Source organism: Gouania willdenowi, chromosome 16 (assembly GCF_900634775.1).
Source record: "Gouania willdenowi chromosome 16, fGouWil2.1, whole genome shotgun sequence".
Lineage (NCBI taxonomy): Eukaryota > Metazoa > Chordata > Actinopteri > Blenniiformes > Gobiesocidae > Gouania > Gouania willdenowi.
This window is the reverse complement of record NC_041059.1, coordinates 12,183,862-12,210,645: the sequence shown is the minus strand read 5'-3', so window position 1 is coordinate 12,210,645 and position 26,784 is coordinate 12,183,862. Positions and strand designations below refer to the sequence as shown.

Here is a 26,784-nt window from a genome sequence, read left to right as displayed (position 1 = left end):
GCAAAATGAGGGTAAATGATTTTCTCCTTATCTAGACACAGGTAGATCTCATATAAAAATAAGTGCATAAACGCAAAAGACAAATATTATAAATAGGCTCCAGAGTGTCCAATGAAAGACCTTACACACCTCCTATCTCTCCTTCCAAGCTGTACTTTTATAATATTGTGAAGCGTGTTCAAACTTACAGCTCAGTTGTGGTTTTTCAACCACGTGTTGTGGCTGTTAGTTTGTCTTTGACCACTAGAGGACGACCAAACAAACGTATCCACTTCCGTTTAGTAGTGAAAAGCATGATGGGACATGTAGTTTGTGTCTGGTCTTTATATAGCAGAGCTTCGTCATACCGCTTCCTCTTTTACTACGCGAGCCTGATCGAGGCAGGTACTGATCACGAGCCCACACTGTATTTATACAAATTACATATTGGGAGTTATATTAGCTTCCTAAAGTGTTACAATCTGTGTAAACACCGTGGTACACATATTTGTATTACTTGCCGGTGTTTATTTCGTGTGTTTCGATGCTAAGCTAGTGTTAGCATGTCGCGTTAGCCAACGTGGTGCGGTGGAGTGGAGGCCTACATGTGGTCTCATTGATAGGTTTTTTTTTAATTTTTATTTTTTTTATGTAAACGTAACAAATTATCGACCAGACTTGTCTGACATTTGTGATTATTAAATTGCACTTTTCAACTTTAACGTTGACATTGCAAAGTTTAGCATGTGTACATGGCTTACTATAATGCGCTGAACTGTTACATCAGACTACAGCATGAAATTGCCCTTTCCTTGAGTCCAGTCAGTTGTAACTTATGCCAACAATTACTTTTACTAATATGCTGCTCTGCTGTCCCAGTAATGGATAAATCCAATGTTTTATAGGACTTATGCAGTTTTTAGTCCCTCAATCAACAACAATTCACAAATAACAGTTTTATGTGTATCTCATAGCTTTAAATGGACTCCACTGCTCTTAATAATTTGGCTCAGTGTTCAAATTAAGATGATTTATTTTTTTTAGCACTATTGAAACACTTAAGGTCACAGTAGTAAAAAAAAACAAACTTCTCAGGGTCCCTTTAAGTCTCCCAGAGTTTTCTTATCTTTTGATAAACTGTTTTAACCATCAGGAAAAAAATTACATTTCAAGAAAATGCATAAAAAACTGTATTGTTTCATTGTGTGTATTTTTTCTCTATTCAGGCACTAAGTCACCATGCCCGTTGCCAGGAGTTGGGTTTGTCGCAAGACTTATGTCACCCCCCGCCGACCTTTTGAGAAATCCCGTCTTGACCAGGAGTTGAAACTCATTGGTAGATACCAGAATGATACCTTTAAAGTAATTGTAGTTTTTGTGTTTTAAGCGGTTTACTCATTTATTTATTTTTCCTCCAGGTGAGTATGGACTGAGGAACAAACGTGAGGTGTGGAGGGTCAAGTTCACATTGGCAAAGATCCGCAAAGCTGCCAGAGAGCTGCTCACTCTGGATGAGAAGGACCCAAAACGTCTGTTTGAAGGTATATAAATATATTTTTCTACACTCATCAGTTGATGTTGGCCTATGATTTAAATATAAAAGATCAGACTTGACTATGGTGTCACGAATTCCTCGTCAATGAGGCTTCTAATTTCTAGTGCAGAGATGTGCAAAAGCACTGTGGTTTCTAATCCCTGCCTTTTGGCCTCCAGGTAACGCTTTGCTCAGGCGTCTGGTGAGGATCGGTGTGCTGGATGAGGGTAAAATGAAGCTCGATTACATCCTGGGTTTGAAAGTTGAGGACTTCTTGGAGAGGAGGCTGCAAACGCAGGTGTTCAAGCTTGGACTTGCCAAGAGCATTCACCATGCTCGCGTCCTCATCCGTCAAAGGCACATTCGGTAAGAACGACACTTTCAAAGTCACAGATCAAGAGTCCTAAAGTAAATGATGGACTCATCTCATTGCTTCCTGTTCCATCAGAGGACCTCCTACGTTTAACAATCTCCACTGAGGTTAAACATTTCATCAAGGTCAATTCGGTATCAATACCGTATACCTTGTAAATAAGCATTGCCCAGAGCCAATCCTGCCACTGAGGGTTTACACTGATGTGACCAACAGGTAAGGTGTGAAGGATTGCACCTCGGGCAATTGTGGTGCGAGTGCACAGTGTGATTTGCCAGATTCTCAGGCTGATGATTTAAATAATAAATTCAGACTTCCTATGGTGTCAAGAATTCCTCGTCAATGAAGCCTGCAAGCATACCAAAATTTCAATATTAACCACTTCTGTTCAGCGGATGTTTAATATTGAGTCTGTAAAATAGAGCCGATAGAAACAAAAAGCATTTTCCAAAGCGTATCCCGTTTTTTATTTTTTATTTTTTTACCTTGGACAGCGTGCGCAAACAGGTGGTGAACATCCCCTCCTTCGTGGTGCGGCTCGACAGCCAGAAGCACATCGACTTCTCCCTGAGGTCACCGTACGGCGGTGGACGTCCAGGCCGCGTCAAGCGAAAGAACGCTAAGAAGGGCCAGGGTGGTGCTGGAGGAGCTGATGATGAAGAGGAGGATTAAAAAGAATGGCATGCAGAGGGACTCGTGTTACTGTTCTTCTGTAAAAGCCAAATAAAATGTTTAACCAAAAATGTCTGACTTTTTGTTTTGAATGAAGTGGTTCCCAGATCCACAGGTGATCCCAAAGGGACTTTAATTTTGTTCCAGAAACATTAAAAAAAAGAACAAGTCAAATTATTCTATACAGAGATAATGAAGGAAAAGAAATAAATTAACTGCTCTGTGGTTTGTTGGTGAGTAAACTCAGGTGATTTGCGTTAACAATCTAGACTAGATGTGAGCTTATATTAACTATAAATTGTCATTAAGTGCGCATTTCACATAATTGACATTCTTGTATTTGTCTTTTGGGATAAAACATGACTAGATCAGTTGAAGTGGTTCATTCCAATGGTGATATTAAAGGGGGTGATGTGTCCTCCATTCTAACAGCTGTGAGCTTGTTTTAAGTTGGTGTGACTGTTTTGTAATGTGAGAAAAGAGGAAGGTAAATATTTGAGCTCTAGTTTTTACCCTAAAATGGAAGTGTGAAAGGTACATTGAGCTAGAAGCTGTGATAATAATGGTACGGTCCACTGCCCTGCATTTGCTTTCGTTACCGGAAGTAATGTTGAAACTGCAGAGGTGTGTTAAGATTAATGGTGAGGTCTACGTGCCCCATTGAAGGCAGGATAGCAAACAACACTCATTTTAAACCCTAACAATGTAAGTAAACGATACCTAACGCTCACTAACATTACCTGTATTTAAAAGTGTTTATCGTTGCGGTTAGTTTTGTGCTAGCTTAGCATTATAACGGTAAATGCATCGACATGCATAACTCGTCGTCAGTTCTTTGTCGTGAAAAAAACACGTTTATATTAAGGTGGCGTTTAGTTATTTAAAAGCTTTTCAACTCCGGGACTTAATGTAAAAAGCAGTGAGATTGTCAGAATACAGACATTTGTTGATTAAACAGCAGCCTGTCAATCAACAAGCGGATTTGCCTCTGGCCCCGCCCTCTCCTGGTGGATATTATGAAATGAATGAGATGTTGGACGAGTTTCACCTGCTTTGAAAATGATTTGTTATATAATAGAATAAAATGATTATTGTGCGTGTTTCTAGAATACTTAAATACTCAAACAAATGCCTTTGATTCACAAGGATAAGAGAAAAACAGGTATGGCAGCTAAATGTAGACATACATATAACACACAAAGGTGATACATTATCACAAAGACACAAGAAACCCAACTGACAGTACAGTAACTGAACATGATTTAATAAACTAAAAGTCAGTCACATACAAGTCAAGCTAATTCCTGGATCTTTGTGAACTGACCTCACAGGTAAAACAAATACAAGAAGGAGCAACAAAAAAAAAAGATTTAAAAAAAAGTTTTTCAATTAATAATATGTAGACCAAGCCCTGAGAAAAGGTCCATTTTAATTCAGTTATATAAGCTGTTTATTGGTGACCCTTGTGTTGCACCATAGCACATATATGAAGTTAGATTTGGGTTTTTCAACCTTGGGGTAGGGACCCCACGAAGGGCCTCGTAATTGGTGAAAAAAAAAAAAAAAAAACCTTCGGTGAAAACAAATTAAAAATCGATTTTTCAAATCTTTAGAATTATTATTATTTTTCAAATTCACATCACACACTTTACATATCAAATAACTGTATCCTATACTTAAACTTACACTCTGAGGTGGTGCATTTGTCACTTTGTGCACATATCCTGGCTACAACTGTATTTGGAACACACTATAATAAACATGATCAAAAGCTAACAATAGAAGAAAAAAAAGTGTCTGGGGGACATTTGTGATATGGAACCTCTGAGTTTGATTATTATGAGCACTGAAACAAACACACACTGCTGTGAAAAACATCTCAGTGATGTCAGTCAGTCTTTAAACCTGACATTGAATGGTTCTCTTGTCTCTGACAGCAGAGAAATGCCTTCAGATGAAGTTGTGTACCTGGGATTTCTTGGCAGCTCCATTCCTGTGGGATTCCTCTTCCGCTACCTCAGTGAGTTTACTTTAGGAAAATTCAGGTTGTCTCTCAAACTGTGCTGGTCCTTCAAGTTCAAAATTTGGACCTATACATTGTAATCCTATTTTGCTCAACTTTTACAGTATGACGTTTGTTTATTTGTTTTTTTTAAAAAGCAGATCTATTGCTGTTTACCCCTGTATGATTGAGAGGTATCTTTGTTGATGTAATGTGTTTGTTGATGATTTTAATTGATTTGAAGCAGTTGAATGTTTTCTGTTGCACTGTTTGATCATGTAAAGCACATTGAGTTGCCTTGTGTATGAAATGCACTATACAAATAAATTTGCCTTGCCTATAGAAAAAAAAAAAAAAAGCAAATTTTACCCGTTTCGGTGTAAAACAACAGAACAATATAATACATAACAGGGGTTCTCAACTGGTTTCACCCTGGGACCCACATTTTGCCACCGTCGTTAAATCATGACACGCTTTTTTTTTTTTTAGAATTCAATCAACCAAATAATTTTTTTCAAAAATAGCTGTTGAAAACACACGTTTTTTAAAACATAAATCTATATATTTTCTATTTTCCTGTGCAACATGCATTTGACAGCAAGCCTGTCAAAAGAAAAGTTTCTTTCAAAATAAAGGACAAGTCCAGCATGAGAGACATTACGTATTTATTTATTTATTGCTTTTGACCAGCTGTCCGCGACCCCCCCACCCCCAGTACAGGTTCTCGATCCACTTTTGGGTCCCGACCCACCATCACTGTGGGATCCTGAGAAAGTCCCTCAATCCCCAACTGCCCCCCAGGCAGCCACAGTGGCTGCCCACTGCTCCTCAGGGATGCGTTAAATGCAAAGGACAAATTTCATAACTGTAATAAAAAATACAGAATATGACCAATAAAGGCGAAAGCCCTGATTTAAACTTTAATACTGCTTTTTACTTTCTGAATCTTTTTAAAATTAGATTCAACTGAATTGTCATTGCACGTCACCAGAACAGAATGCAGTTAGTATTTAACGAGAAGTGCATAAGCAGTAATTATCTAGTACAATACCTGTGTCAAACTCATGGCCCGGGGGCCAAATTCGGCCATTTGGAGCATCCAAATCAGCCCGCATGAGAAAGTAAAAATTAACATGAAACTACATGAAACTCAACACTCCTGGTGCTTATATCGCATGATTGCATTTTATATGTTAAATTGTTGAAAAAAACTCAACATTCTTACAAAATGCTTCAATTTTCCTCAAATTATGGCATAATATTTTTCTTAATTAAATAGAAATTGGTCAGAAAATTTAGGAAATTTAAAGTGAAGATCCTGTTGGGACTTATATCTGTCACTTATTGCTTGGATATTGTCAGTTTCTTACATATTTTGTATCTTATGTATACGCAGAAGTGCAAACTATGGCACAATAATGTTGAAATTACTTGTTTTCCAGCATAAAATTTGTGGCCCACTTAAGATCAAACTGCTCCGTATTTGGTCCCTGAACTAAAATGAGTTATATATAGTCTATAACATACAGCAAGATAAAATGATTTGAATAAAGTATGTACAGATACAGCAGTTGTGATTATATGAAATACCATTATAACCTTATCTTTTTTAGTTTCTCTCATCCTTGGTGAGTTCCAATAATCCTCAAACAAAGTAGGAAACAGCGGCAGCATAATGTGAAATGTTTTAGTGTTTTTTTTTAACCTTCGTAGTTGAATTAGTTATTTTAGTGGATCGATACATTTTTTTGCTGTGCTTTCATTTAATTTCGACAATTACCCAGTAAGTGTTCAGGGTTCAAAACTGATGTTTCTTGCAGCATGCAATCCTTCCATCTTTTTTAATACGCAGGTGCTGAAAACTTAAATTGAGCTGCTAACTAGAGGGAGTTATTTATCTCGAACTAGCGCTGGGCAAAAAAAACAAAAACACCCCTGATTTAATCGATTTATTGAATTTGTCGATAAAAATGATTTTTATTTTGCAAATTTGAGTTTAAAAAAATAATTTTTTTCCCAACAGTTTTTTCTGACTTTTTCGCGTTCTGTCCTTGTGGGTTACCATAGCGCAATGTGAGCCAACCCCCTCTTTGTTTACATGTGTTTACCCTTTGAGTAGGCTATATGTGTGCCACGGGCATGTTTAATGTTTTATTCGCACTATGCTGAGATGCTAAGGAAAGAGTTTATTATTATTTTTTAATTGTAATGTTATATGTTATAAAATATGTAGTTATCTGATTTCTTAATTAGAAAATTGAAGCTACTGTGAAGTTGCTGTTGCACTTTTGCTTAAATCTGGGTTAAAGCTTGAAATTGTTGAATGACAGAGTCTCATTTAGTTTTTATTTTGGGATTGTTTTATGCATTTTAACTCTTGAGGACAATCACAGCAATAAAGTTGCACTTTTGACAATATATCTGATGTCTGCAGTCATTTTTGAGTGCATTGAAAAAAAAATAATCGAAACTCGAATGTTTCTTTAAAAAATCTGAGTTTTTTTTTTGGCAAAATCGCCCAGCCCTACCTCGACCTTTGGCTAAGAGCAGAACGAGTGAGATTTTTCTTTCCCTCCAGGTCCAGCGGTAAAGCAACAGGCTGCTTTCCTCCTTGGCTTTTCCATCACCATCGCTACATGTCGCATCCACACAGTGCACTCGCTGATAACCGTCATCGGGACATGGATCATTGTGAAGAGCAGCTGGAGGTGAGGCACCAACATCCTCACCTTTCACACATTGTGTCACACAGACTTATTTAACCATCGTCAAACACGAGTACATTTACCAACACGTTTCAGTCAAAGTGGCACGATTTTAGCTTCAAACAAAATCCTGATTTTTTACTTTGAAAAGGCAATTTTGGGTTAAATTATTTCAAGTAGTTTCTTCTAAAGAAGTGAAAACAACTTTCAGAATTTATTAGAAAAAAAAGTAACATTAAAGAACCTCACACGGAATTCACGATTAATAAGAAAAGGTTGTAGAGAGACTCATGCCAAAGTTACCCTCGTGAATAAAAAAATCGATTTTCTGATGTAAAAATCGCCCTCAATAAATAATCCAATTTTGATTTTCTATTGATTAATTGTGCAGCCTTAGTTTCAGTACAAGTAAAGGACATAATCCAAAGCTTTACTAGAGTAACAACATGCTAACTGGCTTGTGTTTACATGTGGTGGAGAGAATACTGTAAAATGAGGAGGTGCCTCACCCTGTTTAATAAAACACTTGTGTGTCTGTTTGACCCAAAGGCACGCCCCCGCAGTCAGCCTCAGCTGGACCTTCCTCTATCTCCTTTTCTTCCGGCTTGTGACTTGGTTTGGTCTCCCACCACCCACACCTTTCGCCAATGCCATTCAGCTCATACTCACGCTTAAGGTATTAAGGTTTTGTAAAGACATTTATTCAATCTGTGGACTTTTCAATCATCGTATGTCTTTATTTTGACCTGAGATGGTGAGTCTTGCCAATGAGGTCCACAGCTTCCATGTGGAGAAGAAAAAGGAAATCAGCTCCTTTGTCAAGTCTCCCATCACAGGTGGTCTGTCCCAGGAGCCCTCCCTCTATGATGTACTGGCTTATAGTTACTGTTATGTAGGTATCATGACTGGTAAGTGTAATGGTGCTGAAATAGCAGTGTGGGTATTTAAATAGGATTGTTGTGTGTTGTTGGTCTGTGTCATTGTTGCTCTTGATGATGAATTGCTTTTGCATGAATTTTAACTGTTGTCTCTTTTTTGTCTCACGTTCTGCATCATGTCCAACATTGTGAGTTCATATTGTTATTTCTTTGCATAGACTTTCTCTACTTACACTCTCCTATTTTTGTGTTCTGTATCTTCGTTTTCCTCCATTTCTTCCTTACGTGTCTCACATGATCCTTAATCTCGATGTGCTACGTTATGTCTCTGTCTTTTTCCTCACGGTGCCATCCCTCCATTTTCCCCGAAGGCCCATTCTTTCGCTTTCAAACGTATGTTGACTGGTTAAAGCAGCCGAGCCCGCTGGCTCTGCCTGGGGCTGCCGTGTGCCTGCAGCGGTTAAAGCTGGTTCCCGTCTACGGCGCTCTCTACATGGCTGTCAACTCTGTCTTCCCATTGGCCTACGTCCTTACAGAAGAGTACCTGGATCACAACTTTTTCTTTAGGTGTGTGATTTATTATTAGTCCCTTAATTATATTGAATAAGGGCAAGTCAGCTAATTCTATGTGTCTTATTCTGATTTAACCTGCTTACCATAGTTACCGTAGTAACGAGAGGTAAATGCTGTGTGAAACATCAGTCATACACCCTCAAATATGATAACATTATCATGATTGTAATCACAAAGGTAATAATCTTTTTTTTTCTTTTAATTTTTAAGAAGTTTGAACAGCTGAATGGCTAACTGCTACTTCCATAGACTATGTTTAGTTATATAAAAAAAATCAAATAAATTACTGATTTAAATCTTATTTAAAAAAATTTAAATAAAAAAGTATTTATTTATCTATTTTGCACAATTAAATGTGTAATGTTCGTTTTCTAACTAAAACACTACGCACAATCTCAAACAACTGTATTCTATACTTTCTCAAATATGAAGCTCGTTAAAATAAAATGCAGTCACTTTATGTACTAATCCGTACTACACTGAATTTGTAACACAGCATAAAAAAATAATGATCAAAAAACAGATTTTAAAGAAGAAAAAGGTAGCTAGAAATGTGTAATACAAAAATGGGGTCACAACCTATAAAAGGTTGGGAACCACTGCTATTAACATTGCCCAGGCTTTTTTCAAAGCTTGATTTAGTATTATTAATATTATCTTACAATATATATTTGATCATGGTCTGAGTCACTATCTAAGACAACAATCATAGCTACAGTATAAAAATACAAGAAGTTTTCTTTGTTATATTTTTGTTTTACAAATGTAGAGAGGATAACATTGAGTCTAGCATCTTGGTAATGTGGTAAATATGACATTTTCTCTCTGTGTCTTACATTCCACAGGTTTTTTTACATGATCGCAGTGTTCTTCGTGTTCAGGATGCGTTTCTATGCTGCATGGTGCGGAGCTGAGGCTGGTTGTATCAGCGCTGGCCTGGGCTGTTATCCAGAAAAAGCTCTTTCTAAACCTGGAGGAGGACCCACTGTCAACTACAGGTAGTTTAGCCCATTATTAAAGGATGAAAAACACTGTTTTAAAATGGTATGATGTGTTGTAAGTATCTATTTACATTAGTTGACGAGCAAATGCATTTGTGCTCTATTTTCTCCTTTCATGTAGTCCCGATCCAACCGTTGAAGAGAAATACGACTTCAAAACCATCCAAAACATTGACTGTTACAACACCGACTTCTGCGTGAAGGTCCGACATGGCATGCGTTACTGGAACATGACCGTTCAGTGGTGGCTGCATCACTACATCTACGCCAATGCTCCCTTCAAGGCCTACACGCTGAGGTGCAGAATGCAGCTTGTGTTGATCCAACCGTTGTGTTTATCCACACGATGCAAAAAAAAAAAAAACCCATGTCGAATTTTAACTAATAATATGTTAAGGTTTCATTTATTCAGGCAAACTTTTTTTTAGGAAATTTACTTTGAATTTTACTTTGATCTGATTGCTTTGATGTATCCTTGAAAGAACTTGTAGGGATACATCAAAGCAACCAGAAGATGCCTCTGAGGAAGACTGACAGTTGGCAGTCTAAACATGTCAGGAGATCAAAGTACATTTTCAGGACAAGTTTGTCTGAATAAAAGAAACCATAACATATTATTTAAAAAAAGAAGACAAAATGAACTTATTGGAATTATTACGCAGAAGTTTTACTAAATTTGTGAGAAAACAATTATCATTGTACAATATAACATGTAACTTGTTATTTTTACTGGATTTAAATAGTTATTTCTAGCATTGACACAATAGTCAACATTGTTTTTGAAAAGCAGTGATATTTAAGTAGTAGTGAGTGGTGTCTTACCACACATATTAAATAACTCCTATATATTTAAAAAAAAAAAAATCTTAGATACATTTTTACAATTCTACATTTTTTTTAAAAAAATTTTTTAATGACTAAAATACAAAAAATAACCCCAAAAATAACAACAGATAACATAAGCTGAGTCTGAATGTGTGCTTCTGTCTCAGGGCTGGCTGGACCATGTTAATCAGCGCCTACTGGCACGGCCTGCACGCTGGTTACTATCTCTCATTCCTCACCATCCCGCTGTGCATCGCAGCTGAGACCAGCATGGAAGCATCTGTTAGAGCCAAACTGGGCCCACGTGGACAGAACATCTTCGACTGGGTCCAGTGGTTCCTGAAGATGAGAGCCTACGACTACATGTGTATGGGCTTCGTGCTGCTCAAGGCCTCTGACACCATTTACTACTGGACGTCCATTTACTTCATCATACACGTCATCGCCGTAGGTTGTATAATACTGGGCAGGGCCCTGAAGGGAGGGAAGCGAGGCGGGAAGCACAACCACGAGAAAAGAGAGGAAACAAAGGAGGGGAATGTAAAAGTAACAAATGGAGAGAAAAGAGACTGAAAGAAGACAGAAGAAAACTGCTTTTAAGACTTATGAGATTATTTAAGATGAGAACTACAATCGAGGAGTTTAAACAACAAAAGATCAAAAAGGTTCAAGAGAATATATTGAGTAACATTTGTTTTTCCTAAAAACAAAGTAAGTCACGCTTGAACACAATTTATTGTCATGACTGGAAACATTTGAACAGGTATGTGTTCCTAAAAATGCTGTGAACACTGGGATAGGAATGTATGAGATCTGTGAATGTAACGATAACACTGAAAAGTGACTGTAAGGTTATAGACTTTCAATTTTAATCATTTTATATTTGAATGCATTTCAGAAAACTCTTGTTTACATGTCTATTTTTAGTTGTTTTAGTTCTGTGTTTGTCTAAATTGTTCAAATGATTCCTTTTTAGTCAAAGGCGAACAAAGCAGTACATTTGCTTTTACGGCTACCGACGGTGTTATGATGTCACGTCTGCTCACTGCCAGAATGTCTGGACTGCTTTTTATGCACCAGTGAGGTTTGGGACCAAACAAGTGTTACAGGGTAACTATGAGGTCCAATGAAAATTTCAGGGATTAGAGCACAGCTAAGGTTCAGCAATAGTGTCATGGTCAACTCACATTATTTATAATACATGAAATCATTTGATGTAAGGTCATTAATAATCAGTTTATATGAGACTATACAGTCAGTGCAATGTTTATAACAGACACAATTATTTACGAAATATTTTGTTGTTATAATAGTGTTTGAATTGATTTTGGATATTATGAAGCAGTGCATTGCTTTGCAACATTTTTAAATGATCACTGAGCTCTACCGTTGAGTCATTACAGCCTCTGTTTGCTAGACCTTTGTGTTATTCTTGCTTCATGTAAGCATTTATCTGCGCTCCCCTTTTTAGGGTCATTATTTGTGGCACCGGGACCGACTGATTTGTGTTATGATGTCTCCAAATGCCCGTGGAAAAATATCTTTATTTCCTTTTAAATATGATTGCTGAGCTGCTCCTTTTTTATTTCAGTAACCACACTCTGTGTTTTGGTACTTGTGTCTCCATTGCTCTTCATAAACAACTGTATGACTCCCAGCTTTTTACCACTGTTGTATTTTATCAATAATACATATCAGTGTTTGATGTGGTGTGGCCTACTTGACTTTTATTTTTGTAAATGTTCATTTGAAGCTAATCTGTGAGAATGCGTTTTGATCAAACTCAGAATAAGAACATTGGCCCAATGCTTATTGCTAGTTACTCGTAGCTGTCTATCCCTTCAGGTCTGACTGAGATCTAACTGCTGAAAATCTATAAAAAAAAAATTTTTTGACCGTAATTTATGCATGTATTGCTCAAATCAAAGAGTTTATTCATATGAGGAAGCACCTGGTCGTTTATTCTCAAAGGGAGCAAAGTCCATGAAAAGAGAAAACAGGGAAGTAGTTCCTGCATTGTTTCCTCGTATGGAACGGCTTCATTTCTTTGTTTAACTGTATGTAAACAAATGACAGCCGGGCTTAAACTGCACCACACAAATGGAGACTAAGCTGCAGATACACGACACAGGTGAGATACAATACTGAAGGTGTTTATGTGGAGGTTCTGAATGAACTCTGGTTCTCAATAATGTCTCTCTGTCACTAATACACTCATAGGAAATGGTTACCCTGGTGACCAACAGCTGCTCAGGCTACGACGGGCTTCATCTGGACAGTCCCATCAGAACTACCCTCAGTTCAACCAAAACTCTGACCCGACTGAGGAGGAGGAGGAGGGGGTGGAGGAGGTGGACAGCAGTGGGCCCAATGTGGAGCTCAGGAATACGCCTCTGCCCATGGCCATCAAACGAGCTGTGTGGTATGGCAAAACCCATTCACTTCTGGAATTCAGTTTAGAATCTATATGTCTAGATTTTAACAGGAAAACAAAAAGTGGTATTTTAAAGTGAGCGTCATTTTACACAGTGCCTGCTTCCTTCTATTGGGTGTTTGTACACTGCCTTATGTTTTGAATTAGAAGATAAAAATCAACTCGTACTGGTAATTAATCAATAGTTGTGTTTGTTTGATTAGTTCTCATAGGCTTATACACTGCTGTTATTTAGAGCCTGAGTTCTCAACCTTGGGGTCAGGACCCAATTTGGCGTCACGAGACACTGGGAGGGGGTCACCAGATGCCTTCAACAAACTAAGGATTTTTTTTTAAACAATTTAAGTCTATTTACCCTTTTTTGCAACAACACCAAACTCATCTTTTTTAACCTATTTTCATCACTTTTTCTTGCTATATTTTTGATCCTTTTAATGCATTTTTACTACATACTGTAACTCCCATTTCTGTCACTTCTCCATCAAATTCCAATGCCTTTTCTGCACGTTTTTCTCCCACTTTCAACACTTATAAACCCTTTCCATCAGTTTTTCCACCTAATGTCACATATGTTGACCCATTATTGTCACTTTGAACCTCTTTTCACCATACTGTATTTCATGCTTATTTTGGGGAACTTAACCACATTCACGATTTGTCATGCTATTTGCCAGTTTGAACTAATTGTTCCAATATTGACACTTTGAACCCGTTTTACCGCTTTTGCTGTCCTTTTTTGGCCACTCTAACTGGCAGCTTTTAACCACTTTCTGTGGTTTTTAAAATCCTGTTTCACCACCTTTTCCACAAATTTTGGTCCATTTTAACCATTTTATTTCTAATTAAAACAAGGATTTACATCTTTAAGATGACTATATACTATGTTGCAAATAATAATCAACTATAACAGTGTATATTATTCAGATAAATAAATAAATGTGGTGATCACAGATTCACAGAACAACGGACCATCAAATTGCTGAATTTATGGATGGGCCCCGGTCTCTGGAACCTTTATTTTGTAGGTTGTGGGCTGAAAAGGTTCAGAACCACTGGTTTAAAGCTCTCTAGTTATTAACATTAATAATAACCTCTTTCATGGCAGGAAATCGCAGCAGATGCAGGATAATAGGGCTTCCAGCTCAAAGTCCTGGAAGCAGAAAAATAAAAAATCCCTGCGTAATCTGAGGAGCATTACCAGAGAAGCTGGACAATTTTTCACACTGTGGGGCAAGTCTTTGCAACTGATTGGAGGTAAATAATAGGAAGTCATCAGAGGCGATGGCAGGAATCAATCCATCAGAGAGACAATAAAGGATGTGTGGCTTTAAAATCCAACCTGTAGTTTTGCCTTCGCAGGGAACTTTGGAGGAGGCGTCCAGTCCTACTTCCTCTTTCTGCGATTCTTAGTTATCCTCAATTTCTTTTCATGTCTCCTGATCGCCGGTTTTGTCCTCATTCCGAGCATCATCTTCAGGTCTGTGGGAACCAGTCTGGAAAACAGCACAGGTACTAACTCGCTCTTTCATTCTGCTATTACTCAGCACTACTTCTCTTACCCTGTTCCTTATTTTGAATGATTGCTGCATTTTCCATTCAGTGATTTTTTTTTATTTTTTTATAAATGTTGAGAACACAGTGTCTCTTGTCAAGAAAATAAGACACACATTTTCCACTATTTAAATAGCTTCAAAAGACAAGCCTGCAATGTTATTATCCCAGGCCAACTGGCAAGATGAATATTCCCTGTTTGTTGTACGAGCCACATCTCTAATATTTCAACATATCAATTTCACCTTTTGCTTTATTTTTTTTAATTTAAAAAAGAATAAATTGCTTTAATAAACCATTCCCCCGCAGAGATAAAAGGATTGTGTGTCTTTTTCATGCAAGAATTTCAAAAGCTTTGTGCTAATTGTGCTTTCCAGGTCCAGAGGAATGCATGAAATATGATCCTAACCCTCCAGGCCTGGTGCTGTTTTATAACTACTTCCTGGACTTGCTTTCAGGAACGGTAGGAAACAACCTGGAAAGACTGCAGATACTCAATGAAGTTAATGTTTTCAATGTGACATCAGCTGAAAAATGAGTAATGAGGTTGTAATATGTTAACCGCTCAACAGGTAGAATGTAAAGTAATATCAATGATATCTGTTTTTAGACCTTGATGCCACCGCCATGTTGGAACATGTCAGAGTTAGACTAAGATCTCTTTGGTGAATCAGTTTTGAGAAGAGGACGCTACACATCATTAAAGTTAGCAAAAGCTTTCATGTTACACAAAGTACAAGAACACTTCCTTACAGAAACTGCACAGAAATATAATGCAGTTAATTTTTTTTATTAATTTTTTACAAAAGATATATCTTTGAAAAGTACAGAAATGAGGAAGGAGAATGTAAATCTCAAAGACGTTAATGGCACCTGTTCATTTTGTTCTTTTTCTATTTTATTTGTTTTTTGGTCTGTTTGTCCTACTGGCTCGATTGGAGTATTTATTTGTATTGTCAATTTTGATTTTGATTTTGCATTTGTTATTGGTGAATAATGGGGTAGGACTTGACAAGCCTAGGCCTCTTGTTTCCCTTGTCAAATGTGTAAATGTGTACATGTAGTTCATGAAACTTACAGCAGTACCAATTGTACCTACATGATACTACAGTATATAGATTGATGTTCCTCAAATGTGTGTTTTCAGGGATTTATGGAGTATTCCTACCTGTTTTATGGCTACTACAACAACACACAGGTGGCAGAAGAAAGCTTCTCCTACAACATTCCACTTGCTTATCTCTTCACTGCTGTCTTCTACTTTGCCTTTTGTCTCATTTGCCTCATTATACGGTCAGTTAACAAGGTTGGGTTCACACTCCAGTATTAATAGCTGAACATGTTGAGCGTTCACTCACTTTGACTTTAATATGTATCTTTTTTTTCTTCTCTGACTGCTTCTAAGCAGCATGGGCAATGCAGCCCGGGTTGCTGTGGCAACTGGAGGCAGCGCTGTGGGCAGCTACAGCATGATCATATTTACAGGATGGGACTACGGTTGCCTAGGAGACCAAGCCACCAGACTCAAGCAGAAAAACATCCACTACCAGCTTCAGGTCACAAACCTCCTGGACTTGGAGAATGAAATGAAACACGCAGTTGTTGACTATGGAGTCAGGGTTGGGGTCAATTATAATTGCAATCACGTAATTGATAGTTAAGTACAATTATGGTGTAATTATAATTTTAATTTCAAAAATCTGTTGCTGTCATAATTGAAATTAAAATTGTAATTGAGTTTAGTTAATTGACTTTGTAATTGTAATTGCCATGAAAATTCTATAAAAATTGTCAATTATAATTTAACGCAAAACTGGGGAACCACGTTACAGTTCTATGTAAAGTTCTATATATATGTAATTAACAATTATTAAATTATGTTTCATATCAAGCTTTGCCACATTTTACAATTTAAAAAAAAAAAAGTAAATCGAGCAGTATACTGCCACAAAAAAGGCTCTGACCCCCTCACTAAAAATGTTAAAACCTATATTTTCATTTATTAGAAAGCGTAACAAGGTACCCAATAGGAAATACAATTTGTTTAGTGTATGTTACAGCTGGTTTAGGGCCCGTTAGTAATTGAGAATGTAATTAGGGGGCCAAGCCCGCGGACCTGGGAGCCTCGCATACGTGTTTCCCAGTGCAATGTGCTGTGGAACCCTATTGTAATCGTTCTGATTATTTTTCCATTGGTAAAAGTGGTGCTACAGGCTAAACCGTACATGGGAGGATAATGCAATTTACAGGGTTGGGGTCCAGAGACCAGACCCCTCCACTTACCTCGGACGCAAAAAATTCCATATGTCTGCCAGCAGGGGAGGGGGGCTATAACTAAGGTCAACACATTTAGCTGGGAGTGTATTGGCTCTTATGACATCATCACTGTATGGATTCTCTGTTGATTCTACCATTGTCTCCATGGAGACAAGTTCAGGTTCTGGTTCACATTCATGGGGGTCACGTTCATAGGGGGGTCCATGGGCTTCACAAAACCTAGGGGTCGAGTCACGCGGGAAGGCTTAGCCCCCTTTCACTGTAATCGTAATTGAGTTGTAATTGAACATGGACAATTGAAAATGTAATTGACCCCAACCCTGACTGGAGTGGAACACAGGTTTCCATCCAGTCATTACTTGTCTCTGCTCTCCTGTTTACAGGTAGATTTGGAAGAGGAGGCCTTAAGCAGACGAGCCGCCTCTCTAACAGCATGTCAAAAGATTGTTCATTACACGTTGCGTGTTGTTACTTTCCTTATTGCCCTCGGGCTCAACGCAGCAGCTTTCTATGGCATCTTTGAGGCAACCAACTTCAGTCAGGTAATCAATAAAATAAAGGTGTGTGAGCATAGAGGGATGCATCGCTGATGTTTTGAGTGACATTTGTCCTCCATGTGTCAAATAGCAAAACAGCGGCAGGGCAGGGTTTCTTGGTTTGTTTTTTGAGTATCTTCCCTCCATCGCCATCACCACTGCAAACTTTGTGGTGCCTCTGTTGTGTGACCAGTTCGCTTTGATTGAGAGATATTCTCCCAGTACTACTGTCATACTGGTGCTCCTCAGGTTGGCATTTGTACTACGTAAACTTAGACAACACATACATTATTAATATTTCTTTTGACAATTATACATTTTTGCACCAGGGCGGTGTTTCTACGTCTGTTGAGTCTGGGAGTTCTCATCCTTACGCTGTGGCAGCAGATCACATGTGACGGAAACGCAAACAGCAGAGATTGCTCACTTTGCAAATACAACAACAAGGACTACCCGGTAAGATGTTGTTTGTGCTGGAAAAACCAAATACTCTTTATCTCTGGGTTCAACACAACAATAATAGCAGATAAATGGAGAATAATTGTTTTCTGTAGACAGTTTCTATTGTTCGTAAACTTTACTTGCCATGCTTTTTTAAATGTACAGATGATGCTGAGTTTGCCTTGATTGAAATTTGGCAGACGGGACAATTATTTGATATTACAACGCATAATTAATGATTTTAACAGTACACTGCAGCAGCACAGTAATATATACCCCAACATGTCAATAGGGGGCAATAGGGAGCATTATACGTTTGCATAAAAAATATGTTCACTTTTGTGCTGCAGGAGTTTATGCAAATGCATTAATACCTCGTGTTGTCCAACAGTTAGTGCCTATCAAGAGTGGAAACAAAAATAAATTAGGCGATATATTGTGATAATTCAACGTGCAATTATTGTATCGATCTAAAAAAATGTCCAAATTGATTTTTTTTTTAACAAAAAAAAAAATACCCCTAACACAGGCATAGCATGTAAACTGCCGGTCACTAGGTGTCAGTGAACCACATCAGACCTTGTTAAACTACCTCAGTCCTCAATGCATTTTAGCTGGAAGTTGATTGCACTTTATTTTCATAAAACATACTGAGCACTTTTATAGATGTATGTGGTTACTCTTTTTTAAAGATTTTAAGAACTTAACAGAATCAGAATCTATTGTCGAAGCAAAAGTTGAACTTTTTTTTATAAAATGTAATTTCACAGTTTGATAAGCCTACCACCTGTTTTTGAAATTTGTACTTGAATTAGTTAGTTACCAGTTACTTGTTCTCGCGAGTTTAAAAAAAAAATTAAAAAATATATTTCATACCATTTTGTACTTGTAAATGTGAAATTTGCAATTATTGATATTCCAATATATTGTGATGTATATAGTATTGTTTAGTATCGGGATATGCAAATCGTGAATCGTATCGTCCGATTCATGGCAATGCACACCCCTAGTACATAGAGGGTACCTTGAGGTGTTTTGTCCTCATGCATCGTCAACAGATAATTTTTATTTCTGTTCAGTTTATCCAAATTGTAAGACCGTTGTATCTCTATTTATTATCTGATGTTGTAGTGCTGGGAAACTCGTGTGGGGCAAGAAATGTACAAGCTGACCCTGTTTGACTTCCTGGTCAACCTTGCTGTGCTCGTCTTGGTTGAATTCCCACGCAGGTACTGAAGACTATTTGAATGTGCGAAAGAGTTTACAAAAAAGGTGATTGAGAGGTTAAAGAAGTGCATCAGGATATCAATAGTCAGGATGTGTTATTTGCTGTGTTGTAGGATCGTTGTCGACCACTGTCCCAATAAACTTGTGCAGTGGTTTGGCCGCCAGGAGTTTGCCGTTCCCCACAACGTGCTGGGACTGGTCTATGGTCAGACTGTGGTCTGGACAGGAGCTCTTTTTTGCCCTCTGCTTCCTGTCATCAACACCATTAAGTTTGTCATCCTCTTCTATTGCAAGAAGGTGATGTTACAGCTCCAACACACTGAATGGTTCCACTAAAGCGTCTTGGGTTTCTAAGCTGGTCTTTTGTCCCCTACGTGACCCCACAGATCACACTTTTCCATAACTGCCGACCAGCACTGAAGACTTTCCGTTCAACTACCTCCACGATCTACTTTCTGGTGACACTGGTGTTTGGCTGGGGCCTGGCCACAGTTGTTATGATTTACAGTCTAGCAGAGTGAGTAGTGATTCCTGACTCATTGTTACAACATCTTCAACTGATCAACTTCAGTTGTAGAACACGTGACAGCCATGTGTTGTTTTCCCCACAGGATCCAGCCTTCTATGGGTTGTGGACCTTTCCGTTTTTTTCCCACCATGTGGTCGATCGTCCCAACCTCTTTTTACAACCTCTCTGCAGTTACTCAAGATTTTCTTTTTTTCATTGGGTCCCAGGCTTTCTCCATCCCTCTGTTTGTGTTCTCATGGTGAGGAAACTGTAGTTTTCTCTCATGATCTCTACACTGGAAAAGGCTGTGGCAAATATCTAAGTGTCTCTATTCCCTCTGGACAGTGTGGTGATGTGCTACTTTATAGCTCTAGCAGCTGTTTATGGAAAAAGTGTGGCGCTCCTAAGAACTCAGCTTAAACTGGTGAGTTTTTACCGATAACGCTCAAAGCAATGATTTCAAAGTTGACCTTATGCATAATGACTACTGAACTGTTTCCTTGATAATCTCAGGCATCTTACTTTAATACTGCTTTGGTGTGTTTGTACTTTACAGGAGGGTCGTGACAAGAAGTTCTTAGTCAGGCAGATTGAGGAGCTGAGTCGGCAACTTGAAAGACCAAATGCCAATTCTGGAGCACATTCATAAACAGCATCTGCACGGACGACTGGAGTTTGTCTACACAGGACAGTCGTAAAAAAAAAAAAGAATTAAAGAGCTGCTTACAAAATACTTTGTGTGTGTGTGTGTGTGTGTGTTTACTGCTCCCACTGCTGGTTATCATTTTAAATCTGTGACGAACATTAGGAATGACATAGAAAAACCTGTATAGACTGTAACATTCAGTTACATGGACACAATCTGATTGAATTGATTTGAATCAGGTGATTAAATTATCTAGTTATATAAACACTAATACATTAATCAGTACTTGTAACGGACTGGCTGAACGTAATATGATAGAGCCGATTACGTGAATTGATTTTTGTTCAAGTCTGTTTTAAATTTGATTATTTATAGTATAGTCTGACATTTTTATTGTGCAAACATGTTGACAGCAATAAATAAAAACAAAAAATGAAGCACTGTGGTTTTCCTAACTTGACTGTGTCTAAAGGCTTTGGTTTTTCTTCACTTTGAAGCTACGGTTCACATGACAACATTTGTTTAAACAGGTTATTGTGTCATGTGTTTTTTTTTTTTTACACCAATCTTTTCCTCAAAAACCTGTGGTTGGTGATTGTGTAAAAGGCTATAATATCTCCACAGCTTTCAGAAATCACATTATGAAAAGCATACTGAAAGGCAGACAAAGGGAATGACAGAATTAATATATAATCTTAGTCAAAAAACTGTTGCATGGAGTGCTGCATGGGTTTCTTGTGTTAGGAAGTTGTGTTTTTTGTCTTTTTGAAACTAATATATAATCTTATTGTTTAGCCTAAAACAACTGATTGAATTTTGCACTTTACAAGAAAACTGAATGTATAGAACTTGTCAAAAAATTATGAAATTAGAAGGTTTAACAGCAAATTGTTTCCTCATCAATCCAGCTCAAACTGAACTGTGAAAAGAGGTTAATTTACAACATGTTTGACACTCCATGTAAATATAATGGAGCCAAGAGTTCACAGCAAACTTCTGCTTTTATGTTGCAAAGAAGTGAAGCAATCTGCTAGCAGAGCTTAAGTTAAAATAGAAGCTTCAATAAAGTTAAATTAAAAGCTTTTTTGTCCTCTACTGATTATGACTGAGAGGTAGATTGTTAAGATGTGTATTATTCGATTTTTTGTTGTTGTTGTTGATCTGAAACTCTGTTTAATGTTTTTATTGATTTTAAACTCTTATTTTGTTTTCTGTTGCACTTTTTAATCATGTAAAACAATTAATTAAATTGTGTGTGAAATACGCTATACAAAGAGATGTCTCTTGCCTTTCCTTTAAAGGCGAACCCACAGCGCCACATAGTGAAAGTACTTTGATACTGCTTTAGCGTGTAGTCATTGTTTACTTCCGGTGTAGTTCTGCTCCTTCCGGCTGACTATCACTAGCAACTCTAGCAAAGATTGACACAGCAAGGTAGTGATTACGCTATTTTCAGGATTTTGTTTGTAATTTGGTTGAAAGAAAGTATATTTTTACACAAGTGTTTGTGTAAGAAATTGTTTCGGTAGCTTGTGTTTGTTTCAGTAAAGATCAAACCATTAGCATTAGCCTACTTGCTAAGACATCTTAGCAGACATTACCTAGAAATGTTGGCTTTTACTATTGCTATTATATCACATCACTTATGTTTCTAACAAACTTTTTTTTGTTGGACTGCACGCAGTGGAGTTTTATGTGCAAACCCGAGTGAGTTTGAAGCTGAGCTATCTTCGCCTCTGGGAGCTAACAGCTAGCGCACAGAACATACCGTTTCCAAGGGAACCATGAACATCCTTCCCAAGAAGAGCTGGCACGTGCGCAACAAGGACAACGTCGCGCGCGTGCGGAGAGATGAGGCGCAGGCGGCAGAAGAGGAGCGCGAGGCCAAGAGGCGCGTGGAGCGCGCGGAGCAAGAGGTGACCTAGACCAGGGGTTCTCAATTGGTTTCACCCTGGGACCCACATTTTGCCACGGTCCTTAATTTGCGACCCACTTTTTTCTTTTCTTTCTTTTTTTTTTTTTTTTTTTTTTTTTGGAAGTCTTCAGACCAAATTAAATTTTTTCAAAAATAATTTTTTTAATTATTTGCTTGTTGCTCATTTTCATGAGCAGCAAGCAATTCACAGCATGCTGGTCAAAAAAAAAGTTTATTTCAAAATGAAACACAAGTCCAACATAAGAGACATTAAGTATTTATTGATTTTTCACCAGCTGTCCGTGACCCACCCACCACTGGTCCGTGACCCACTTTTGGGTCCCGACCCACCAGTTGAGAATCACTGACCTAGACTTTAGGCTTTGGTCTGAGTGAAGTTACATTAAAGTCATTTTTAGAATTGCCAAAATACCAGGAAAACATCAACAAATTATTGAGATTCCTCTACAACAGTGATTCTCAGCCAGTGATCTGATCTTTACTCTATAGTGTGTACGCAATTTTAGTGTAGACTGAAAATACACAACAACCAAAAAACACTCTGACCTAAAGACGAAGATGATGAATAAAATATGAGACAAAAAGTGAACTAAGATTTTATCCTAAGTCTGAAACTAAGATTGCCCTATTCGGGTCGTCGAGCATCATCCTAAGCAGGGAAGCCCAGACTTCCCTTTCCCTAAGTAAAATGTGTCTATTTCTGCAGGCACGCACAGAATTTTTGAGGAGGAAAGCTCGAGATGCTCTCCCATCAACAGAGGGAGGAGGAAACGATGACAGCGACCAACAGAGCGGCGTTCTGGAGCATCTCAATCTCTTTCCTCTGGAGGAAGCTTCAGAAAAGAAAGGAAATGAAGATTATCTCAAGGAAAAGAAAGAGGAAAAGGTGACAGTTCCACCATCACTGATTTTAACTTCATGATGCAGGGCAACAAGTTAATCTGCTCTTCATGTGACTTTGGCCAAACACTGAACCATAAATAGTAGAAAAGTAGTGGTTTTCATGGCAGCTCCAATGTTGTAAACAATAATGTTGTGTCCCACTTCTGACACCATGCTGTGTCTTTGTTATTAAGACTTGACAGGACAACCACGAAGTTCAGGGTCTCAGCACATGTCGTATCATTGCTACTGTATATAATATAACAGACTTCTTCCTTAGCCTTTACCTAAGCTCTGCCCTATCCATGACTACGGGTAGCCACTAGGCCATAAACACTACAAATACGAGTATATACAGTATACCAAAGATGGGGTACATTTGTCACAGCGGGGGCCACAAAAATGTGATTGTCTGATTTGAGAGCCACATTAATGTCAGCATTTAGAATAATGACCAATCTTTTTGTGTAATTTTGTTGTGTATTTTGTATATATTTGTTTTGGTTTTGTGTATTTTTGTTGTTTTGTGTGTTTTTTGGAGTCATTTAGGCTGCGTTCACACTGCAAGCCTTAATGCTCAATTTCGATTTTTTTTCGCTCAGATCCAATTTTTTGTTTGTTCGTTCCCATTACCATTTAAAATGTGACCGGTATCAGACTCCAGTGTGAACGGTTTGCGGCTCCAATGTGACCCGCAGGCGCATTGTCGCGTTTGTCTCAAAGTTTTTGTGCATTCGAGGCAGAGAATGAATGAGCAGGTGCAGAGGAGGATGTGGGAAAAGAAAAAGAGAGAAATATTTAGTTTTGGCTTATTTGTGGTGCCGATTTTCTTTTAAACACAGACCATTCATGATATGAAGTGAACCTTCAAGCTTTGACCAGAACCCGACTGAGCAAAACTGAAACCTACACGTCCAACAGACATTAGGTATTTATATCCGTGCCAGACCCGAAACCGATAATTAAAACCTATTTTTTCCTCATACAAATGACATATTTATGTTTGTTTTAGTGGTAAGCCTGCTTTTATTAATAGATAACTGTTAATGTTTGTGTTGAGCAGAAATAAATGCATTATGAGTTTGTCACACCACAGAAACATGTCTCAAGTCATTGACCACTGGTTGAATGGCTTTGTACATGTTGTAGGGAATACATTTATGACCTATTTTATGTGTTTAGAATAAAATGTCAGAATTTGCTTTACGGTCTTTAATGTCAACATCAGATTAGTGCACGTCAAACATACACAGGTGCGCAGTACGTGCCAGAAATGCTGAATCTATTCACATAATCCACGTATCAAATATAAGGATAATCCATGTGTTCAACAGTGGATGCTTCAAGTCTGTTTTAATTCTGTCCCTCTCTGCTCTGATCAGAGGACAGCTCACAGCTGTTTGCAGCGCAGCACTCACTCACACAGCCGTTGCTATAAAAAGACATCAACGTATCAAATGCGCATTAAATCTGCCTTGGTCATTGACGTGTTCACACTTCTTTTAAAAATCAGATCTGGTCACTTGACTCCCAAAAAATTTGATTTGGGCCACTTTTGCCTGCAGTGTGAACGCAGCCTATATAGCTCATTTTTGTTTTGTTTGTTTTGCTGTCATTCTGTATATTTTTGTTGTTTTGACTCATTTCAAGTGTTTTTGGTGTCATTCTTGTGAATCGTTGTCATTTATACACTACCGGTCAAAAGTTTAAGAACAAACTTTCCTGGTTAAATAAAGGTACATTTATTTTAAATCGAAATGGATGCATTTTGAATCGATCTGAGAATCACGCGATATAATATTGCAATATATTGCCGAATCGATTTTTCCCAACACCCCTATCGATGACTTGGTTTTTAAATGTATGTGATCTCAGTCATCAAGATTGAGCTGCTAAAAGGGAAATACAGTTGTGTTACTTTTGTTGTTGGTGTTTTGCAGGAGAAGCAGGAAAGAGCGATCGGCTTGCTTGTGTCTTTAGGACCACAGCCAGGCACTGAGGTGACTCCGTGGTACCTAAAAACCGACAAAGAGAAAAATAAAAAAGAAGAGCGGGGTGAGAAGGGGAAGGGCGTGAGTGAAGAGGAGAGAGAGAAGAAGGATCGTAGGCTGAAGGATAGTTTGGACCCTTTGAAAGACATGAAGAAAGCGCTTGTTATTAATGACAGAAAGCAGCACAAAAGCAAGAAGAAAGGGGAGAAAAGCAGTTATGGAGAGAGGTAAGAACATCAGCGTTGAAACCCTACTTAGTAAAGACAAATGTGTTAATGAAGTGTTGTTACGCCTTCGTTCTCCAGCTCCATGGAGCGGTTACGAGCTGAGCGCCATCAGAGGGAGGCTGAGGAGCGCAGGAGAGCCCAGGCTCTTCTCGACCAGAGGAACAACAAAAGAAAGGATCCTAGCTGCGAGTTGAACGACAGGGAGAGACCGTACAACACCGCCTACTTCCCAGAACTCGCACGGAAGCGACAAAGGCGAGATCGAGACAGCTGGAGAGACGAGATCCTAAAATCCTGAGCTGTGGCAAAACGCCAGTTTTCAAAGCTGGAACCTGTTTAAATGTGACTCATTGGGTTAATTTATCAAAACTGATGATGAAGAGGGTTTGAACATCCTTCTTGTCCTTTCATTTGTAATCTTAGCAGAAAGCAGAGGGTCATATTCAGCTCATGAGTTCATCAGCGGACAGATGGTGGTCATCACAGGGGGTTTGAGGCTCAGGCTGTGCTCAAGGACAGATTGAACAACTGTTCACATGACAATAATATCCAATAAAGTAAGCATGATGACTTCACCATCTATGGAAATGCAATTCCTGCTTTGAATGGTCATATGACTCTATTTTGTGTTTTTGTTGATGTGTTTTTGATTCTGCCCAAATGATGATTGAAATGAAACTAAAAGTTATTGTACGCTAGGTTTTGAGGTATTTAAATGTAAAGCATGAGAAAGAACATGTTCAAATCTGTAGAGCTGTTCTATATGATGTTTATAAAAACGTGTAAAGCAAAGTTCATGCACAGTTTGAATTATTGTATTTGGCCATTGAAAATGGCTACATTGTTCTCATTGCAGTTCGTATTATTCTTCTTATTCCGCAACTCTTTTGTCCTGTAACTCCTCCTAGGCTATTAATGCAGCACTAATGACACGTATGTCATCTCATAGGGGCAATGTCAAGGATGTCCAGTCGACCTTTTTTAGAGCCAAAATGTCAAGGTCGTGTCAAGTGTCAAAAACCTAAAATTTCCATTATTTCTACGAATATTTATTGTAAAGTTCAATGCTTACATTTATGAAAAGCTCATCTCAAGTGAAGTATTTTATTTAACTGGACCAAAGTTGTACGACTTACCATTAAAAAGATTGGTAGGGGTCAAATTTCATGGCGTCACAAAAAAAAACACTTTTTTCCCTATAACTTGGCCACAAATTGAGATATAGTGCTCAGACTGGTACCATTGAACAACATATCCTTTCAATGTGTGACCTTGACCTTTGCTCAAGGTCACATTTAAGGTCAAGGTCAGTCTTCTGTTTTTGCTGTATTATTACTTTCAATTTAATTAGTAAAAAGAACAAACTTGTCAACAAATCCAGTTGTCATTTTTTCAATTTTCAATTGCCAAATACTGTACGTATTCGCCTTTTTTGTCATGACATCATTTGGTTTTAATTTTAGACCTGCATGAATTGTCAGCATAGAAAAAAATGTTCATGTTTATTTTTTATTCTATATGCACTTGAGTACAACAGGTTATTCCCAGAGTAAGTATGTAAGTAGGGGAAGAGGTAAAGTCAAATA

At 38.0% G+C, this 26,784-nt stretch overlaps 4 protein-coding genes across 5 annotated transcripts; all 4 read left to right on the top strand.

The window, feature by feature from the left end:
* Nucleotides 1–334: 334 nt before the first annotated feature.
* Nucleotides 335–2,629, top strand: rps9 (ribosomal protein S9). Its single transcript, XM_028469826.1, has 5 exons — nt 335–384; nt 1,206–1,315; nt 1,398–1,520; nt 1,693–1,879; nt 2,381–2,629. The coding sequence occupies exons 2-5, from the start codon at nt 1,219–1,221 to the stop codon at nt 2,556–2,558; spliced, it is 585 nt and encodes a 194-aa protein (XP_028325627.1). The 5' UTR covers nt 335–384; nt 1,206–1,218; the 3' UTR covers nt 2,559–2,629.
* A 511-nt stretch (nt 2,630–3,140) lies between these two features.
* On the top strand, nt 3,141–12,166 carry mboat7 (membrane bound O-acyltransferase domain containing 7). 2 transcript variants are annotated; one of them, XM_028469789.1, is made up of 9 exons: nt 3,141–3,263; nt 4,496–4,578; nt 7,139–7,268; nt 7,815–7,941; nt 8,017–8,173; nt 8,515–8,710; nt 9,562–9,714; nt 9,839–10,015; nt 10,710–12,139. In XM_028469789.1, exons 2-9 carry the CDS (start codon nt 4,503–4,505, stop codon nt 11,113–11,115), a joined length of 1,422 nt encoding a protein of 473 aa, XP_028325590.1. In that variant the 5' UTR covers nt 3,141–3,263; nt 4,496–4,502; the 3' UTR covers nt 11,116–12,139. The 2 variants fall into 2 exon arrangements, with proteins under 2 accessions (XP_028325590.1, XP_028325591.1); XM_028469790.1 differs by having other exon boundaries at nt 3,144–3,263; nt 4,499–4,578; nt 10,710–12,166.
* Nucleotides 12,167–12,491: 325 nt separating this feature from the next.
* Nucleotides 12,492–20,249, top strand: tmc4 (transmembrane channel-like 4). The gene is made up of 16 exons (XM_028469765.1): nt 12,492–12,673; nt 12,763–12,964; nt 14,082–14,230; nt 14,336–14,485; nt 14,905–14,990; nt 15,675–15,820; nt 15,936–16,083; nt 17,188–17,346; nt 17,432–17,589; nt 17,670–17,796; nt 18,913–19,010; nt 19,122–19,305; nt 19,395–19,525; nt 19,620–19,775; nt 19,862–19,940; nt 20,073–20,249. The coding sequence occupies exons 1-16, from the start codon at nt 12,643–12,645 to the stop codon at nt 20,163–20,165; spliced, it is 2,097 nt and encodes a 698-aa protein (XP_028325566.1). The 5' UTR covers nt 12,492–12,642; the 3' UTR covers nt 20,166–20,249.
* Nucleotides 20,250–21,501: 1,252 nt separating this feature from the next.
* leng1 (leukocyte receptor cluster (LRC) member 1) lies at nt 21,502–25,993 on the top strand. Its single transcript, XM_028469814.1, has 5 exons — nt 21,502–21,596; nt 21,847–22,078; nt 22,805–22,984; nt 24,921–25,198; nt 25,277–25,993. The coding sequence occupies exons 2-5, from the start codon at nt 21,947–21,949 to the stop codon at nt 25,494–25,496; spliced, it is 810 nt and encodes a 269-aa protein (XP_028325615.1). The 5' UTR covers nt 21,502–21,596; nt 21,847–21,946; the 3' UTR covers nt 25,497–25,993.
* The last annotated feature ends 791 nt before the right edge of the window (nt 25,994–26,784 follow it).